The sequence below is a fragment of the Myripristis murdjan genome, chromosome 13, assembly GCF_902150065.1.
Source record: "Myripristis murdjan chromosome 13, fMyrMur1.1, whole genome shotgun sequence".
In the NCBI taxonomy this organism is placed as follows: domain Eukaryota; kingdom Metazoa; phylum Chordata; class Actinopteri; order Holocentriformes; family Holocentridae; genus Myripristis; species Myripristis murdjan.
In genome coordinates this window covers 29,209,044-29,230,603 of record NC_043992.1, presented here as the reverse complement: position 1 = coordinate 29,230,603, position 21,560 = coordinate 29,209,044, and the positions used below count along the sequence as shown (strand labels likewise).

Sequence of the window (21,560 nt, the reverse complement as noted above, 5' to 3'; positions counted from 1 at the left end):
ATGGTAAGAACAGCCGCTAGGCGACGCGAAGGTCCTGGAAGATACATACATGAATTTCTCTCATGTTGTGTTTGGGCTCTTTATGAACTCTCTCGCTCTTTATTACCTGTGGGAATTGAAAAATAAAATAACCTCCTCTCTGTGTTTAGTCTTTAGTCTTGTTTTAAAGTAAGATTTCTCCATGTTGATGCAGTAAAATGTCACAAAGTTTTTACTAGGGATAGAAGACAGTAGCATGGAAGAATGAATTAACCTACTGGTGCTTGGTGCAGGGTCAAAGTTCAGATAAATGCATCTGTGCTTTTGGTCTTGCAGGTTAATTTAAACTGAGATTCCTCAAAGATTTTAATTAAAATATTTCAAAATTTCATGAGATTATAAATGAGGAGATTAGGATTTAGCAACCACAACAACCAAGCTACTAAAAAAAATGTCACACTTGAAATTTAGTTTACAGAAGAAGAAGTGTACTTTGTTGACCATACTTGGTCATGTCACATTAATTCAACATTTTTAGCATTTACAGACGTAATGGTTGGGGGGAATATGTGCATTATGTATACATTTGTAAATAAATGTGCATTATGTCTAAACATGCATAATGCACCCAATTGCAGCTGGGTCAGCTGCAGTTGTTCTGCTTCTCAAGAGAAGAATTTAATCATAAGTTATGATTAAATTCTTATGATTAAATTTAATCATAAGTTATGATTAAATTCTTCTCTTGAGAAGCAGAACAACTGCAGCTGACCCAGTTTCCCCTCGGGTACCAATAAAATATTTCTGTTTCTGCCTCTAAGGAGCATGAAAGAAAACGTGTATCGTCCAGGACCTTCGCCTCGCGCAGTGCCCGTCCTTACCGTAATTACCCTGCTTGTGGCGCAGCGGGGTTCAGACGGCGGCTGGCTTGAGCACGGCTCCGCACTCGGCAGCTCACTTGACCGCAGTTGCCTGAAGACTCGACGGGACAATGGTGAGTACCGGGGCCGCGGTGACGCCAGCAGCGCCCTTAGCCTTCTAGCCAGATAGTTAATGTTACTAACATCGACGACACCGCGTTTCCGACCTGTCCTCCTCGGAATAACCAGCACTAAATAATCTCCAAACTGAGCCATTTGTTTGTTAGTGCCTGCATCGACGCCTAATCTTCCCAAGACAGCTAATTACCCAACTCCAAACTTGACGACAGAGTTAAATGCCCTCGGTAGTTTACTAGCCGCACACTTTAGCTGCAAACTGGAGTCTGCCATCTAACGGTGTTCATCGCCCGTCGTTAACTATAAATCTCCACAACAGCAGGAAGGGCAAACATTTTTTTGCAGTCGTTTCTGTGTCTGGTAGACTGTCACTGTGCTGGTTAGCGGATTTTCCATGTAGTCCACAGCTGGTGGCAGAAAGCCCCTTTTTCTTTATTCAGAAATTGCGCAGCAAGGGGTCGTCGCATGAAAGAGGGCACATGTTGTCGCCCTGTTGCAACGAGGTGTCAATTAATTAGATATATTATGTGTAGCTGCTCAGAAATACCTGGAGGTTTTAGCTTCAGTGTCAATGCCCGTTTGAGGGTTTTGCAGCGTTTAGCTTTTGAATCGAAAGTGGGCGTGGTAGCGCTGGGGAAGGGATTGCTGTGCAAAAATAGATCCCCCGGCGTTAGCTTGAAGCCCGCATCGTTGCAAGATTGACATCACGGCTCTCGCCAGCTAGCTTGTCTCTAACTGTCTTTTTTCTCCCCCACATCCCCCATGACATGTTGGTGCAGCCCGGGCTGGAAGGCAAGCCGCATGTGGCAGGCACAGCAGCAGGGTGGCATGCGCAACAAGCGAGAAGGGCTGTTGCCATGATTGCGATTACATAAGAATTACAGCTTAGTTGTGTTGTAAGTTGCATGCAGCTTGGTGGTAGTAACAATTGGTCAGCAGTTTTTGAAGTGGATGCTGTTTTTGATGTCGGTACCGACGTGTTCTTGCAGTCCAATATGTCAGCATCTCTGCCTGTGTTGCATATTGCACCACGACGTGGAGCCGCATTCTGCTCCTCCTGAATGATTTTCCTTGCCACCCCTCCTTCCTCGCCCCTCTCTGTACCACACGCCTCCCTTCCCCCCGCATTGAAACAAACCATGCTTGGTGCAGTAGGCTGTCAGGACCCGCAGTGCACGCTCTGATAAAAGGAATGCGATTTCCAAAGACTTTATTGTTGCGGGACAAATAAACCATTGTCTCCCAGTGCCTCATCTTTATGTCTCATAACTGTTGTTTTTGTGGAGAGAAGTGGGTCTTTGCTGTGAGGCTGTATCATTGGTTTTCTGCCAATAGATCAGACACATTATCAGTAATAGATGCTGCCATCTGCCAAGCAGGGAAACTTGGAGGAGGCTGCAACATCCTTCTCAGCTACACAATGCCCAAATGATGTTTGTGTATCCGCACAGTAGGAGATGAAGAGGATTTCATCTCCAGCACGTCCATGTGGTTGTCTCTTCTGTACATGCGATGATGTGAAAGATTCTCCTGTTTTGTGATAGTTAAAAGCCACTAATAGTGTTTCACTTGGCCATGCAGTGCTTTACACCACAACCTTTGGAAATCCTGTAACCCTGAACTGTGCCATGCTCTGATCCAGGCACTGCTTACTTCAGCATCGTTGAATTGGTTGGCAGTGGACAGAGTGGATACTCTGCAGTCTGTCTCTCTCCCTCCTCCTTACTTTCCCCCCTCTCCTCTTCCCATGGTGACTCATTGAAATGGACCAGAGGAGCACATGGCGTAACCACCCTGGGCTAGAGAAATGTTGGATTCAATCTGCTTGGTTTGCACTGACAAAGACTTAGTTATAAAAACATGGATATTTTATGTGCGGTGCAATAGTGTGTGCTGCCTGTTTTGTTTGTGTTTAGTCAGTATTCTCACATCCCCCATTTTTGAGAGCCAGGCACTGTTGAGTGTCACGTCAATGGGTGTTGGCTTCCTTACAGTGCAAGTGGACATATTTGTTTGATGCAGTTAGCTAGGGAGCCACATGAGTTTTACTGTTGCTTTTGTTCCTCTTTGTTTAAATATGTCCCCAGGCTGTACTGTAACATAGTGTTAAACTCATTATGCAGCTAACACCCAAAGACTGCAGGCCTGTGGAGTTGGCTTTGCAGCAAAATGTTATGTTTTTGTGGTCAGGTGTTCTCTTATCATCTGTGGTTTTTGTTTTGATTGTGTGTGTGGGGGGGGAGAATAGGACACAGAGGCAGAGAAACACAAACTCGAAAGCAACAGTTGGCGCAGAGGCTAAGGCTGTGATGATGAACCAAGTTCCCACATCTGTTCAATAAAAAGATACAAAGTGGTGGTGATATTCAGTGTGCTACATTGGCGACCCTGTTCGTGTCTCACTAATTATAGCAGGCGTGTGTATTTCGGGCAGCAGAGTATTTATACCCGTCCCTCATCACACTTCCTCAGCCTGAAGAAGGCATATTGACTGACTCAGACAGACCTGATAAGGCCTAATATTCACATGTCAGAGAGAAGTCTTAGATGAAGTATAAAGGTTATGTGGTGCATGATCGAAATAAATTTGGTTACTCTGGCTTTATTACTTGTTACAACAGGTAAAACTGATCTTGGAGCAGCAGGTTGAAATAACCTTGCCACTTAGGCTTAGGCTACACACACGCTAATATGTTTGTGTTTCAAAGCACCAAACTTTTTCTACATTTGTACCCCGGGTTCCACTTCTCTGGCGTGTTTGAACCCCAAAAACAGAGACTTTTGGAGATGCTGCTGACCCCGTATAACACTCTGGGGTTGCATAGTAGTGTGGACAGGCAGATACGGAGACATTTAAATATGATGACGCAGACAAAGCATGGCAAGCCAAAACATTATAGTGAGACCTGTATACTTGCTGTAATTTCATCCTCCTTGTGTGGTTACTGCTGTCTTATTGCCATGTCCTCCAGTCATGGATAATGCTGTAGTCTCCTTACCTGTCAAATGCCCTTGGCTACACCATCTGATGTTTAGAAGCAGTCCAAGTCCCCCTCCTTTGCTTTTGCTGCATAGTTTAGCGTGGTTTAGCATTTCTAGTTAGCCACGTTTCCATGAGACAGTGTAGACAGACCTCAAATGGGGTGTGTAATGCTCCCGACCAGCCTGCGGAATATACAAACTGCATCCCATTTACACCAGCACGCGTGTGCCCAGTGTACATAAATGGTCATGTGATATGCGTTTTCAGGTGTGTTAGTATGGAAGGAGAATATTTCTGATACGTTGCTAAAATACTCATTTAAGCAAGGATCGTTTTTTAGTCTCAAATGCCGTTTTAAAAAGAATACATATTGGTGTGGAAGTAGCCTTAGCATGGTGGGGTCAACCCAATAGGCTAAAATAAAATCATATTTTGAAGAGTTTTAATTCTGGTAATACGACTGGCCTAAGGCATTTTAGATAGAAAACTGTTCCTGAAAAAAAGCTAGTTGCCTTCTTATTATGAATCTACAGATATGGTCTCTTTGAATAGGTCATAGGCACTGATAATGCGAGTCCAGTTGTCGAATGATGTCCGAGTCTGTGTTTTGGATTAGTTTGCACAGTGCCGTTGCGTAGACCTAGAGCTACTTTGCACACAGACCTGTATAAGTAGTTTCCACAGTGAGGCCTGTTGCAGTTGTTTTCCCTCATTAGGCTGACAAGATTTTCCATCTGTTTCATCATCCTATTCAAAATCTAACAGGAAGAGCTACAGGCTGATGCCACTGTTTGTTACAGGATTAAACTGAAATTTCTCCAACACTGTTAATGCAGTGGTGTCATCCTTCCAGTGTTTTTCAGAAATAATCATGCTAAAGGCTTTCCTTTTTAACCCCAAAGAATCAAGTTGGAAAGTAAATAGACAGTTTTTGCTATATTCCTACACAAAGTGCCACGGGCTGCAGAGTATGTTGGTAGCCAGGTGTGACTGTCACTCTCTGTAGCATGTTTTCAAACACTTTACTGGCCAGAGCATTTTTTAATTGAGTATTATTGTCTAGTGTTACAATAAGAGGAAGCGCATACCTTGAGAATAAAAGTAACATCGAAACGGTCTTAAATATTGATGTAACAAGAAGGATATTTTTTCTGGTAACTATGAGGTTACTCCTGCAGGGATGCATGTTCAACAAACGCTGACAGACATGAAATTTAAATCTTTGAATCGTTTACGTAGAAATCAGATTGCCAGACCTCCTTTAGTAATAGTAGTAGGAGGGCCTAACCCTCAAATGCAGCGTTAAACCAATAAATCAACAAGCAGTTTTTCATTGTGATGACATACATGTTGCAGCGTGTTATTAGTTCCTGCAGGGGTCTCTGAAGGGGGGAGTTTAGTAGAAAAGGACATTGCACTTGAACTACTGTCAACACTTTGAGAAAATGTGCGTATGTGCTGCGATTTTTTAGGTTGTTTGCTTGTTCAATGATGCCAGCAAATTGCGGGGTTAACTTGAGATAGGAGGAGATGAGGAAACCAGAAATAAATAGTTTAGTTTTGGCAAACCACAAATTTGTTTCGCAGCTTTCTCCATGCTGTCTTGCACATATTGGGGTTGTTAATGCTCAGTTTGGTTGAAACTCTCCACTTCACTTTGACTCAGTCCATCTGTCAGCTGTTGCTCCATCTAGCTTCATCCAGTCACTGCTTCTCCACAGGACATGTCCAAGTGTTTTTGAGCAAAACACTGAATCCTGACCACCCCTGATTAGCAGGCTGCATGACAGCCTTTGCCAACAGTGTCTGAATGTGTCATCTTAGGTGAATGTGAGGTACACATGGTAAAGCACTTTGAGTAGAGAAATGCTATGCAAATTAGAGTTGGGACTGATCCAGTCCAGTATTAGTATTAGGTGCCGAAACTGACGTAATTCACTCACTGGTTTTCGGACTAACGTTACTGATCTATGTACTGATTCAGATTAAATAGTCTGATGTTTTTATGAATTATCAATATTTAATAATGCAATTTTAAGACCATTTTTAATATACAATTAGTAATTAAACAGTTCTATAAACATATCCAGTTGTCCTTATATTTTTTGTGCGCTTTGACTATAGGGATTTTTACATGGGCAATGAAAATTTCCTGGCCTTAATTCATTTTCAGTGAGAGGCGAGCAGAGGAACAGCACCAGGCAAGCAATTCAGAGCGGAGCTGAACTTTTGACGATGTGATGTGTAAATCACTCGCCCAGTTGACCAGTCAGCAGACACCAGACACTTGGTGCATTAAGTTCTGGCTAGACCTACTTTCAATTGATGGAATTCACAAAAAGTCAGATCTGGGAGGCAGCACAGGATGTACCCCTGCCTCCTGCTGCTCCTGCTCCCAGAACAAAACTAAACTGATGACCTCCCACTCCTGTGTCACAGGTCCTCTGCCCACATCCCACAACCAGCTAGTGTTTACTTTGCTAGTAGGCAAAGTTGTACGTTTATAACACATTTTAGATGTTTTTTAGGCACACACTGTTTGTGTTGTGTAACTAGTGCAACAAGGATGAATTAAATTTGCATGATGATTATTTTCTAAGTAATTGACTGCGAATCAGAAACCAGGATCACATGGAGCCTTAAAGTGTGTGTAAGTGCCAAGGAACAACACGTCAGGCAAAATACAGATTTATCAAGGCATTTAGTAAACAATATGGCAAATATCACAATATAGAAAAAAAACAACAAAAATATGGGCCCTTTTTAATTTGTTAATGTCCACTCAAAGTCCAATTCCAATGTTTGAAATGGAGGTAAAGTTCATTTTTTTCCTTTTCCTACCACAAGTTGTGGGGGGAAAAGACGAAGATTTCACAGGCTTGGGGTAGCTCGCCATCCAGAGTGGAGATCGCTGGTTCAGCATGTAGGCTAGAGGCGCGCGCGCGCGCGCACACACACACACACACACACACACACACACACACACACACACACACACACACACACACACACACACACACACACACACAAAACCTTACAAACAAATCAGCATTCAACTTGATTTTTTTCTCCTTAGTTGTACGTTTATCACTTATCATCGATTCAACATAAATTATAGCCGGCATATAAATCTTACAAAAATACACACATTGCCGGCATGCAAATCTCAAAATACATTCAGAAGGTTAAGCTAACCAGCTAACCCAATGGAAATTTACATGTAATTAGCATTAGCAATGAAAATGCCGACCGTATAACTCGGTCTTGATATCAAACATTTTTTAAACACATTTTTGGCAACGAAATGACAGCTTGTGACACCTAACCATGTTTGAAAATCTCTACTCACCGTTGAGTGTAGAATACGCAACTTTACAGCGGGAGCATAAATCGGTAGCAGCAAACAAACAAACAAACAAACAAACAAACAAACAAACAAACAAACAGTCGCATACATGTGCGGAAATACACAGGCATGGCCCGACATCATTATAAATCAATAGTTCAAATACAGTCATAATGTCTTCCATTTAACTAAAAACGTTTTTGGTCCTTTTAATCAGACATGGGATGTTTATTTATTTATTTCGGAGGTCAATTGTCACTCTTCTCTGACAATGTCACACTAACCTCGCGACAACTGCCACCTACAGTACATGCAGTAGGTTACTGTAGCGGGTGGCAGACGCAGACCGGGAATGGGCGGCTCGCCCCGGGGTATTATTATTATTTTTAATAAATGCAGGTTAAATACGGGAAATTTACGGGAAAATACTAATACGAGAGGGGGCCGGGAAAGGAGGGTAAAATACGGGAAAATCCCGGCCAAAACGGGATACTTGACAGGTATGAGCGGAAGAGGAAGTGACCTCGCAACCCGGAGCTGTTGCGTTCCAGCAGGTAATTGTACCTGTGAATCACGACTTCAAAGTCACGAGTCACGACTTCAAACCGTTCCAGGCAGAACCGACAAACATTCTTGTTACAACCGGCAATGGCGGAACGTGCTGTGGGCGTGCTTATGTTATTTATTCATACACTTAACAGGTAATGATATATGTAGTATTTACAACGTAAACGTAAAAAAGTACTTTTTATCTCTACCCAATACAATATTTCTCACTGTTGGCTACTTGAAGAACAACCGTCTCCTGTTTGTGTACAAAACATAAACTGCGTGACGTCGAACGAGGAAGTTGGAGTACGTTGAGCACAATCGAGCCCCGCCCACTTTTAACCGGTAAATTACCAGTTACGGGTGGCCTGGAACGCAGCATGGACATCGGTAACCATAGTTACCCGGGTTACACTTGCTTTTGTGCTAAGGTGACACACGTCAGCCCGATAATAATAATGTTAATACCAGTAATAATAATAACAACAACAACAATAATAATAATGATAATAACTTGTTATATTAAGATTCAAGAAAAAAGAACTCTGCTATCGGCGGATATCCAAATGCAGGTATTGGAATCAGATTGTAATTGGAAAAAAAGCAGATTGTTGCATTGCTAATATAAATGCAGACTACCGTAAGTTCACCCTTTATTCTTGTACATGCGCTGTCTGATGGTGGAAGACCTAAAGCGAGATGGAAATCTAGTAACACATTTGCCTGTCTATGTTCTTGATCTTAATAAAAGTCAACACTCTGAATTTCGGACACACAGGAGCTCCACTGTAGAACACAGGTCTTCAGTTTTTTCATTTGTGCTACGTTCACAAAACGGCTTTCAAAAACACAGTTATAACTAAAATATGAACCAGACTTACAAATAGAACTCAAAGAGGATCACATAAAGAAATGGTGGTCTCACTCTTTTTCACTTTCTCATTCAAACAGTTATTGAGAATTCAGTGGGCAAGATCTGTGTGCTAAAGCAGAGCTCACAGTTTAAACACATACGGGCAAATGTGTTATTAAACTTAAATGTCATTTTAATTGGGGCTGGGACACTGTCCTCTATTTTAGCACCTACCGACCCAAGATACGTGGTAGATATACATAATGCAGTGTGGGTCTGCTGTTCTGTTCCACATTTGCACAGTTTGTGCTCTGTTTCTCCTCACCATCTCTTCACCTGCTAAGGGAAACACTGATGTCCATGAGCCCATGTACCGTATTCTTACTATTCATATGATCAGAGGTCAGTCACCTTCCCCATCTCTTATATTGCATATAGCTGTAAAGTTTGATCAAGAGCTAGGCTACCCCATTATTATTATGCCAGTTGAATCCAGATAGCTGGAAGGCCCTACAAGAGTTTGCACTAAGCGGTACATCGGGCATCACTCAAGTCAGCGTGTTCGACAGTGATTCAGTCGCCATAACACCTCTTCTATTAGTGCTATTTTATTCTCTGATCGAGTCAGCTTGAATCAGTTTCATATTGCAGTCTTTGAAAATTTGATTTATCCTTTCCCTAAGAAACAATAGCAGAGTAATTCCATATCTTTACTAAGGCCATGAGCGAATTCCCTTATGGTACAGGCAGTATTGTTTAGAAAAGGCTGAATTATTTTGTTTGTTCCTGACATCCTAGTTGAAACCCACAGTCTTTCAACATGTCTTTACTAAGGCCATGAACGAATTCCCTTATGGTACAGGCAGTATTGTTTAGAAAAGGCTGAATTATTTTGTTTGTTGCTGACATCCTAGTTGAAACCCACAGTCTTTCAACATACTTTGTCCTAAACTGTTAGACGAAAACCTTTGGAAAAGATCATGTTTTCAAGTGAGGAGGTTTTTGTGTCATGTTCTGTTGATTCCCAGTGTGAAAATTTCCTTTCACTCACCTCCACCCAAGCACATGTTCAGCCACAGAGCAGGACCCTGGAAGGTGGATGCTTCCTGCCACAGGGGGGTTGAATATGGATCCTTCCACTGCAGTGGAAAGTGCCAGAATAAAATGCATTGATTTTTGCTTTTGCTTTTTACTTGTCGGCTTGATTGTAAGAAATTTTTAGTTGGAAATAAGAATGGGTAAATAATCATTGTCTTCAGTGACTCAAGCACCATAATGGGGCAGATGTGATTCAGTTCATCAGTTTTGTTAGAAATTCAAGTGTGGCAAGTGAGGACTGTGTCTTTTTGGAATAGTCTGTCGTTTCTTTTTTGCTTTGAAGTATGACTGAATCATCTGTGTAAAAGCACATTCAGTGTTCATCTATAAAATACCATCTAGTATGAGCCTTCTTTCAGAAATCAGTAGTTTCAGAAGCCAGAATCTTGTATGCAAGGAGGATTTGAACTGTGTTACCTAATATAGCCTACTCTGTTACATAAGTAGCATAGACAATTTTTTGCTTTGTCAAACAGTACAGCATTTAGAAGCTCAACAAGATTATTTTAATTGAGAATGTGTTTCACTTATAATCTTATGCTAGTGCTATATGCAAAGCAGTCAGTATTGTTTCCTGTTGATGTGCCTCAAACGTCATCTTGGCTCAACACTGCCGCTGACAATTTATTCTTTTTTTCAGGCTGACCAACTCACTGAAGAGCAAATTGCTGGTGAGTAGTCATTTTAAGCGTGGATAATACAGTCAGGTTTTAGGCCTCAGCCACATCAACTCAACTGTCTACCAAACCCTGATGGTAGAGGTGATGGAGGGGTCATTGAAATCGATAGTTGTGAGCATTTACAGTTCCACTGAAGCAATCAGCATGTGCATAGAGATCTTGCACCAGTATGTTTAGTCACACCAAACATACTGGTACAAGATGGGACATGCAGTTTCCATCCAGAAAAGTATGAAAAAGCTGCATCTTGGTTATATCTATATCTAAGGAATATCTCAGCTGGGCTACTTATCACCGTTCTTTAGCAGATTTTCAGTGACTGCATTTTTTATGTTGTAGAGGAGAAACACGGTCAATTAAAGCCTAATACATTCAAAAGAATCTCAATCGATTTCATGTTATACCCAGCAGGCACAGGCCACTCATTTGTAGGGTCTGCGTCTAATCAGAGGCACACCCCGGAGGTTCACTTAAATATTTCTGATATCATATTTCATATTGCTATCACAATATCTAATCAGTTGCTTGCATGATCCGCATTTTCTCCGTATAGTGCAGTCATAATTGGAGAGGTTTTTTCTTCAGTAAACAATGGGAAATGTGTGTGGAAAGACAAGAAGGAAAGCAACTTTTGAGATTGTAAAATAAGTTCTACAAATTGTTTTACAATTGATATGGCATTTCTGAATTGACAGGCTCTCTTTGAATACTAGATTAGCCCAATATTTTACATTTTATACACTGAAAAATATTAAATATTAAAAAATATCATATGCATTTATCACATGCTTACACTATGCATATATTTGAAAATGTCTTATTGCAAAAAATGCACATGGAAATATTTTATTTTATATAATATAGACAATATATTGTCATAGATTATGATGATACAGCTCAACATTTTTTGGGGATTAGTTTCTTGTACAATTATTCACCATGTTACACTTCATAAAGTGGCTTCAGTGGCTAAACCAGAGACATGATGGTGTGATGCCATGCCAGTGTCCCTGTCTCAGCTACGCTAACAGCTAACGGCCCCTCCATCGACACTCACAGCAGCGGGAGGAGCTTGTTCATCACTCACATCAATAGTTAATAGTTTCCTTAGTTAAAAAAAAAGAAAAAGAAAAAGAAAAAGTTATATAGTTTCCTGTTCTATCTCTGCAACTTTGCAACTTTTTGGTAAAAATTGGCACAAATCACCAAGCAAATCAATTTCAGCTTGAGCTGAGCCTGAAAGACCGCAGTCACATCTGTCTGTTCAGATCTATCAGTGAGGCCTAATCAATAGCCAGAAGCATGTTAACCATTTCTTTCTGATATTGGCTGATGTTACGTAAGGCATTCAGGACATCAGGCGAGAGGGGGTGCGTCACCTGTAAACGTCTGAAAAAAACACAGATCTACACTGTAGTCATGCAGTACTTTTCAAGCTTAGCTGTGTGTGTGTGTGTGTATTGATTTGTTATTAGCTTACATGCAGGACAAAGTAGAATCCATGTGATTACTCACACCACACCACCTGTGCCATCTCTCTAAATGTACCCCAACAGAGTTCAAAGAGGCGTTCTCGCTGTTTGACAAGGATGGTGACGGCACCATCACCACCAAGGAGCTGGGGACCGTGATGCGCTCTCTGGGACAGAACCCCACTGAGGCCGAGCTGCAGGACATGATCAATGAGGTGGATGCTGATGGTGAGGGGGGACGCCCTACACACAGTCACAAGAGAATTACACCCTTAAAAAACAAAACAGAAATGGTTTCTGTGACACTTGCATGGGCTACATGACCGTTAGCTAGTGCCAAGTGCAGCTGAGGTCCAGTTTGTTGTGAGGCCCATTTCTTATATGGGAAGTTCTATTGTATTGTGTTTTTAGATGTGTGTACAGTTTTGTAAATGTATGTGTACCTTTGAATTGTTGAGAATTGCGGTGTGTCTTGAAAGTGGACTGCACGTGAAGCCCAAGGCAAATTTTCCTTCAGGGACCAATAAAGTGTATCTCATCTACTCGAAGGCAATAGTTAGGGTTGGGTATCAAGAAGAGGAGCTAATTAGGTAGCAATTCCTGATTGGATGGTACTGAAATATCAATAGTCTCCTGGACAAATGGCACTGCTGCTGTTTTTTAACTGTCTAATTTATTCATTTACTTCTCAGGCATTTTCTTTTATAGCCCAGTGTAATTATAATTAATTATTTCAAGCAGGACTGTAGTGATGATGTACTGATCAATAGGGATGTCAACAAGAACCAATACTTTATTACCAAGTTAATGGCAATAGTCCAAAAATACAATGGTATTACAATACAATGGCAGCATAAATACAATTTACACTTGTTCAAGTGTGCGCCGGAAAAGAGACAAACACACGTGAAAGATGAAGCAGCAGCTCTGCCTCGGGCTGTCCAAAACGAACACAGTAAGAGCCGTGTGTGGAAGGATTTTGCATTCGAGGCGGGTGCTCAGGGGAAGATAGTAAATTCGCAAAACAAAATATGCAAACAGTGCCATCAAAGTTTCCTGTTACATAGTTGTTTTTTCTAATTATGTTTTTAGTTAAATTTTAGTAAAATTTTGGTTTCTCCCTCTTACTGGCTTGAGAATGAAAACCCTGGTGAACATTAAAAATACACAATACAATGCACAAATACAAAGATAATATTTAAGGGGGGAACATATAGAAAATTAAAATACATTTTTTTTTTCCAAGAAGTCCTGCTCACAGCATGGATTCATGGCAATACCACTTTATTACCCTTTTGGTGGCTCGAAGGAGCTGCTTTTTCCTCTCTTCTCTTCTCAGCCTTCTCAGACACCTTGTCTTGGTAAACACATGCCTGTATGTGAATATGGCTGCTCAGAGATTGAAAGAATGTAATTTTGACTGTGGTCCAGTTGTCATGGTCATCAAGGGGCAAATTTAGGTCAGTCAGTCAGGCATGAGACACTTGACTCCACACTGTGCTGACATGCCATCAGACAGCCTTGAATTACATTTAATTTACTTCACATCATCCGCTCTTTATCCAGCAGTATCTGCTTAATAAAATGAAGTAGATATTTTTTGGCAAAAACATAACTTTAACTGTGAGTTTTCACCCCTTATTTGTGAATTTTCACACAACACCCACAATCCTTTTCTTGCATTTGAATGAAATGACAGTGAACTTCTGTGCCGTTTGCATGGACTGTGATAGAGTGCTTTATAGTAATTATGATCATAAGAGAACATAGAGTGTGGTATTTTATAATAAAGCAAGCTATTATATAAGCGGTGTATGCATAAAGTCCATATATTATCCAGTGTACTTACATATAATTAAAAGATACGATTTGGCACAAGACAAGAAGAGATGACTAGCAAGCCAAGCAGGAGTTAATTTATTTATGTAACTATACTTAAGTTTTTAACATACTCTTTCTTGGCTTTTGTTGTGCTTTTACACATATTGGCATTACAGTATTACTTACTCTACAATTAAACCGCTCAAACAAATATAGTTATAATAAATCAGTAAAAATACCTAACAGGGACACTCCACTTCTTCTTGTCTGTGTGTTTTTGTTTAGGTAATGGCACAATTGACTTTCCTGAGTTCTTGACCATGATGGCCAGAAAGATGAAAGACACCGACAGCGAGGAGGAGATCAGAGAAGCATTCAGAGTCTTTGACAAGGTACAGTATGAATGCAGCGACTGAAAACAGTAATCAGCTGAATGAGCAGCTCTGTTTTTGTAACAGATCAAAACACAATGTATCCACACCGTCCAGGGAACAACACACTGCTCTTAAGTTTGAAAACTCAAAACATTTTCAAACCACTCTCAGAAATTATGGACCCTGTGGAATAGCTTTAGTCTTACTACAGTCTTGATTGGATCTAAATTGCTTCCTGCCTACAACCTGCAACCCCAGCTGAGCAATCAATTTTTAAAGGATCTGCGCTGCCCGGGGAGTATCACAAAAGTTCATGCTTGCTTGTGTTACATAAACATGTATCAGCATACATGTTTACCTGCATACTTGCGTGAATTTGACGTGGAACCACCACACTTTGAGATCTATCTAAGCAGTTTTTATCTGAAATACACCAAAAGTGGCTCGTTTCTGTCATAATTGTTATCACAGCTGTGGCATGGAGATGGGATGTTTGGCAATTGCATAGTATGGCCCATCTCAAAAGCCAAGGAGGAACAAGTAATCTCTATCAGTGACTAATGAGTGATATATTTAAACATGCTCCATTCTGCTTCTTTTCTTCCTTTTTTCTTTTTTGTATTTTCTATAATCATGGCATCCTCGGATATTTCTGCAGTACATATGGTACACATTTTAAACCACAGGAAGTTGGTTCAGTCAGTTTTGACTCTTGTTCTTATAAGCTTTTTGAATGTGCTCCTGATCCTGTCCTAATCCACTTCACATGACACTGTGCACATTAATGCAAGAAGGTTCCCTACAAATGTAGAACAATTTGCAATTTTTCTCTCTGTTCTTAGCCACACATTTTGTTTAACTGGCATCTTGGAAACGTGGCTCGGGGAAGTTGCATTTATTGAAATAGCAAATGAGATAATCATAGGGTGTATTTATAGGCCTCCCACCTCCATGATGCATGAGTTCAATGTGTTTAGCAGATGCTCTTTCTTTGATATCGAAGGAGGGTAAACACCATTATTTAATAGGTGGTTTAAATATAATTCTAATGAATGTTGCTCGTGCTGACCATGCACAGTGATTCTTAGATACCATTTTCTCATACTGCGTCAAACCTGTGATTTCTAACCCTAGAGATCTGCTTCTCTAATAGATAACATCTTTTCCAGTGTATTTGAAAATAAACTTTTTTTTGTGGGATTCTTAGTACTGATGCATCTGACCATTTCCCCTTCCCTCTATTGATGTGTGCTTCAGAGAGAAACCTATTTAACACCAAAAAGACTTCCAGACAAATTAACAAAAAATAGCAAAATTCAGTCTGTTCGAACACAAACACATCTTGGGATTCTGTAATGTATTCACAATATGCATATCCTTTATCCATGAATTAATGAGTGAATTAATAAAAAGCTATTAGTTAGCTTTTCCTGAAAAGGAGAAAAAATGTGAAAATACATTTCCAGTCAAATTTAAAAAATAATTGTACAAGCAATACATATCATACACATGCTAAGAAGCAGAACTGCCACAATGAACTGACAAAATACAGTAATAATGTAAAAGGTTGATGGGCAACAAAGAAATTTTGAACAAAGAACCTATGTAACATTATTACCATCTGAATTTAAAATAGACAGCATAATTATATCTGATCACCACTTAATTGCACAAAAGTTTAATGAGGTTTTCATAGAAATGGGACCAATTCTCAAAAGACAAATTCCCCAAATTGATGGGGCTCCTCTTCAATATATGAACTCATAAGTTGCTAGCTCCTTTAAATTTAATTTAGTAACAAAAAAGTTTGTCATATATCCCATAAAAATGTTAATGCAAGACTGGCAAAGGAAGTTGTTGATTTTATTGTCAAACCATAATGCACATATATAAGCTGATCCTCTGATCTTTACTATCATCCAATTTCTGCATTGCTGGCCATGTCTAAAATCCTTGAGACTTCATTATAGATTGACCAGTCTTGAAAATGAGAACATATTATTTGAACATCAATATTGCTTTAGGAAACCTCATTCAACCTGCATGCATTACAAATTACATTACAAATCTCATGAATAGGAAAAAAAATTACATTTGGAATATTCTTTGACATGGTGGATCGTCACATACTTCTTGGTAAACTGTGATCCACTGGTGCAGATCTTTCTCATGGTTCAGCGGTTACTTAAAGAACATGAGACAGTATGTTAGAGAATATAATAACTCCGCACAACGTATGGTCACAAGACATGGGGTCCCATAGGTATCTCTCCTTGGACTGCTGTTGTTTCTGATTTACAGAAATGATATAGATGATTTACAAGTCTTTAACAGCTGAAAGTCTGTTTTTTTGTTCAACAGCAAGTGTTTTGACCCATTAACTCATTCATTTCGTAACTACATGTAGAGTACATGCACACTATCAGAATTTTGGTGTCAGCAATCAGTCAACGGTCATCTGTCCAAAATGAATGGCCCTTCTGTATGCCTTAGGTAGTTTTGCTACATTTATTGATGAACTGAAAACAAAGTGTGCATTCAAGATGGTACTTGATGTGTCAAGTTTTCTTTGTGGTTGAGGGGTCTTTTTCAGGTAATCACCTGAAATGGTTTTCCAACAGTCTTGAAGGAGTTCCCAGAGATGCTTAGCACTTGTTTGCCCTTTTACCTTTACTCTGCAGCCCATCTCATCCCAAACCATCTTGATTGGGTTTAGGTCAGGTGACTGTGGAGGCCAGGTCATCTGGCGCAGCACTCCATCACTCTCCTTCTTGGTCAAATAGCCCTTACACAGCCTGGAGGTGTGTTTGGGGTCATTGTCCTGTCAAAAAATAAATGATGGTCCAACTAACTAACTGCCTTCAATTTTAAATAAATCCCCAACAGTGTCACCAGCACAGCACCCCCCACACCATCACACCTTCTCCTCCATGCTTCACGGTGGGAACCAGGCATGTAGAAACCATCCATTCACCTTTTCTGTGTCACACAAAGACACAACGGGTGGAACCAAAGATGTCAAATTTGGACTCATCAGACCAAAGCACAGATTTCCACTGGTCTAATGTCCATTCCTTGTGTTTCTTGGCCCAAACAAATCTCTTTCGCTTGTTGCCTCTCCTTAGCAGTGGTTTCTTAGCAGCTGTTTGACCATAAAGGCCTGATTCGCACAGTCTCCTCTGCACAGTTGATGTAGAGATGTGTCTGCCACTAGAACTCTGTGTGGCATTTATCTGGGCTCTAATCTGAGGTGCTGTTAACTTGCGATTTCTGAGGCTGGTGACTCAGATGAACTTATCCTCAGCAGCAGAGGTGACTCTTGGTCTTCCTTTCCTGGGGCGGTCCTCATGTGAGCCAGTTTCATTGTAGCGCTTGATGGTTTTTGCGACTCCACTTGGGGACACATTCAAAGTTTTTGCAATTTTCAGGACTGACTGACCTTCAGTTCTTAAAATAATGATGGACTGTCGTTTCTCTTTACTTAGCTGATTGGTTCTTGCCATAATATGAATTCTAACAGTTGTCAAATAGGGCTGTCAGCTGTGTACCAACCTGACTTCTGCACAACACAACTGATGGTCCCAACCCCATTAAGAAGGCAAGAAATTCCCCAAATGAACCCTGACAAGGCACACCTGTGAAGTGAAAATCATTTCAGGTGCTTGAGGGACAGAATGCAGACATGATGCCAAGCAGTTGTATAGAAAAATGTTAGTAGTCAAAGTTTTCGAGATAAAGACGGCTACTAACCAGGCTTGTCTCCGACCTGTATGGAGGCAGTCAAGACAGATCGAAAAGACTGAAAAATAATATCTCCTTATAGAAGTTAATGGCTAGAACAGAACCAAACAATCCACAGTATTAAGGTTAAACATAGGTTAAACACAACATTTTGAATTTTGATTAAAATAGTTGCAATATGTCTCAGTACTTGCAAAAAATGTTAATGTTTCATGAGAGGGGGTCTATTAAAAGGGGAATAAAATGTTTTAAGGGAATATTCATGACTGCTGGACCCACGTATTGCATTTCCAGATCATGCTGGTAGCTGCCACTGACTCTGATCATTTTAAATGGCCCATTAGCAGTGTTGGCATCTTGCTACTGGCAAAATATTCTCCACAAAGTGTTAGTCCTACTTCACCTCACTGTTAGGGGGCAGAGTAGACACCTCTCGTATGAACGCTGTGGAAACTCGCGAATGTGAAGTGATCCTGACCAAGCTGTCCTAGGATGCAGGAATAGAGCCATGGGTATTGATTTCAGTGGTATTGTAGTTTGTATTAGGCTACCAGTAAAAGTTCTATTGAGCTTGATGCCGAACGTTTCTTCTGGTGCCCCCTGCAGGACGGTAATGGCTACATCAGTGCCGCTGAGCTACGGCACGTCATGACCAACCTTGGGGAGAAGCTCACAGACGAGGAGGTGGACGAAATGATCCGTGAGGCTGACATTGATGGAGATGGGCAGGTCAACTATGAGGGTGAGACGTTTGTTTTTTCTTACCTGTTTTCATCCATTTTGCTGAAGACATTTCTCACGCTGTCTCCTTTGTCCTTTAGCCTCCCTGTCCGTTACCAAATAACTGAATACATTACCTGATATAGGAGAGCCCCATTGTCATTCTTTTAGTGTGCCTAAATGCAAAAAATGGCAGATGCAAACTAACCTAATCCCCAAACTCTATGTGTATTTGGTTTCTTTCACTTTGTACCCTGTCAGTCGTGCTCAGCCCATACATGCACTGACAGAGGAGCAGTCACTGCAACCTGACCTCTGTTTTTATCGTAATCCTTGGAGAACAAGAAACCCATTGTGTATTGCTCCCTGCTTAGTTTTGCTTTCAAAAGAGCAGGGAATTGGGTCATATGCGATGCCGCTTTTACAGTAGCCTTTCACATCAAATACAGATCTCTTGTACCAAAAGCTTTGACAGCTTCAGAATTCTTCAACATTGTTACACCTGCCTTGTCTTTCTAAGTTCTTTTTCTGTCCTTTTTTTGTTGATGTTTTTTCTTACAGAGTTTGTCCAAATGATGACCGCCAAGTGAGGAGCGCTCTCACATTTCCCTCCGTAACGTTGCTTGTCCTTCTAAGATCACTGTCTTTAAGTACTACAAAATAAACCCAAACAGTTATCAAGCTAAAAAGACAAAACATAGCCCCAAAATTCACTATCTATTGAATTTTGCAATGTGTGCATCGATACATCCAGCTACTTCTAAGGTATCTGTTTAGAACACACCAACAGAATAATCCCTAGAGAAGTTAATGGACCAAGCTTTAAGAGGGATGAAGCCCCATACTCCAGACCAAGATCCTGCTGAGTCACCCAGCTCCTGACTAAATTAGAGGAAAGAGCAACACTGAAGAGGCAAAGGAATAGGAACCCATGCCACAGATTGTTCAGAGAAGCCGACTATTACAGTCTTTCGAATATCCCCCACAAAAGAAAATTGACATTGCCTCTAGCACCAATGGCAGTTGAGACTCTCTCAGTACTGAATTGGGTTCTAGTACTCTTCTTGCATGCACCTTTTCTGTGGCGGTCTCTTGTCACGACGAGGTGGTTCTGATCCCATCAGAGGTAGTGGTCAGATTGTGTACACACTGGAGGTATATACATTAATATATAGCTATATATCTGTAAAATTTGTGTCACTATTGGTTATTGCAAGAGAAAACATTTATGTGTAGGATGTTGCACTGGTGCTAGGTTGAAGATGAGTTTTCCTCCAACCTCAAACAGGTTGGACAGGAACAGGCGATAGAAAAATGCTGAATGTTTTATTTTTTGTTATTATTTTTTCTATCTTGTCATTTTCCTTTTGGGACGGGATGTTTTTTCTTTTGAACTGTGGGCTTTACTTTCCCTGCAGCACTGATTGGAGGCGGAGTAGTAATGTATATCTTCAGGATGATGGATTGTGAAAACACACTTTGAGAGGATTGCGGTTAAAACATTTAATCTGCAAACAGATATCCTGATGTTACAATATCAATGTAATGCTTTTTAAATGTGTTATCAAATATTAATGTATTAATTACAAACTTTGGTCACAAAATATATCTATATATATTAGTGTATCGTAAAGTTTGCATTGCCTATTGTTGTAGTATATGACCTGTGACATGTTTTTTTCCTTGGTTTTGAAATGTGCCATAATACTCTTTAACACCTCAACCTTCTTGCAAGACAACTTGTAGTTAATTAGAATATTATAAATATACTTCATACATATATAAATATATATATATAATATACAGTAAACATATATTTGCACTTTGGTGTAAACCATATTGATATTTAAAAAGGTTTTGTTCTAAAAGAAAAAAGAAACCAAATTTCGCTGTTGTTGCTGCTGCTAGAACCACTCAAATGTGTCACTCATTTTTTGTCCTTGTTGGTGTCTGATCCTCACTCCGTAGTCCAGTGATTCCAACTTCAATCTGCTTGCTGTTCTACAGGACAGAATACATAAATATATAAATATATATATATATTCACAAATCGTTCTTTTGGTGGGGGTGATTATATTTCAAATGGGTCACTAGAATTGGAATTTCAGATGGGAATGAATTTGAGGTGTAGCAAGGGGTTATGCTTTAGAGAGGGCGCTGGTTTGAGTATTGGGTTTTTGAACCGTTGACTGACTTTAATAGGCGAGTTAGCTGAGGTGCCTAGTAGTTCCTCAAAGCTATAAACCTAGCAACTGGTTTGTTTTTTGAGTCATTTAAATTGGTTACTCTTGATTCAAATGTGGAGAAAGAAATGGTCATGGACTGTTAACTTCTGAAAGTTATCTTAAAATGTAAAGATGTGATATATTATTTTCCATGAATCAATAAATTGAATGAGCTTCACTTCATTTGCACCTCGTTGTCATTTATGTCGTCTAACAAGCATCTGTACAATGGGCTCTTGCGGTTTAATATCACTGTATTCATCTTCACTATATTCCTGACCTTAGCCATGTTCCTCACATGCCGCTCTGAGTGCTGCACTGTGTCTGTGTGCGTTGCCTGCCAGTGTCCCGGTGCTGCAGGGGAGATGTAATCCCACCCAGAGGCATACACACTCAGATGGGGTCAGGGCAGGTCACTCTAGCCCTTTCAAGAGTAGCTATCCCTGGCAGGGGCTATATTTGGTGGCTCATGGGATTGCTAGAGGAGCCTGTGGTAATCCAGGTCAGCATGGGTTGCGACCTCTCACCCGTACACCGAGTGCAAACAAGAATCGCTCTTCCTTGCCGTTGACAGGCAAGATCAACAGCCAATGGGATGAAGCTTTATCTGGGGCATGCACATGTAATTGGATGTGTGCCGGTGTGTTAATCGCCTGTGTTGTGGTAAGTAGATAAGGTAAATGAGGAAACAGGAGCTCACTCAGCAGGACAGCAAGAACTG

At 40.5% G+C, this 21,560-nt stretch overlaps 1 protein-coding gene across 1 annotated transcript; it reads left to right on the top strand.

Annotated features, from left to right (window-relative positions):
- Positions 1-851: 851 nt before the first annotated feature.
- calm3a (calmodulin 3a (phosphorylase kinase, delta)) lies at positions 852-21,022 on the top strand. The gene is made up of 6 exons (XM_030066656.1): positions 852-973; positions 10,447-10,477; positions 12,043-12,186; positions 14,065-14,171; positions 18,501-18,636; positions 19,176-21,022. The coding sequence occupies exons 1-6, from the start codon at positions 971-973 to the stop codon at positions 19,202-19,204; spliced, it is 450 nt and encodes a 149-aa protein (XP_029922516.1). The 5' UTR covers positions 852-970; the 3' UTR covers positions 19,205-21,022.
- The last annotated feature ends 538 nt before the right edge of the window (positions 21,023-21,560 follow it).

Excerpts from the sequence above, each read along its gene's own strand:
- calm3a (XM_030066656.1), top strand. Across the intron at positions 14,172-18,500 it reads CATTCAGAGTCTTTGACAAG|GACGGTAATGGCTACATCAG; the intron begins GTACAGTATGAA and ends TGCCCCCTGCAG. Across the intron at positions 18,637-19,175 it reads TGGGCAGGTCAACTATGAGG|AGTTTGTCCAAATGATGACC; the intron begins GTGAGACGTTTG and ends TTTTTCTTACAG.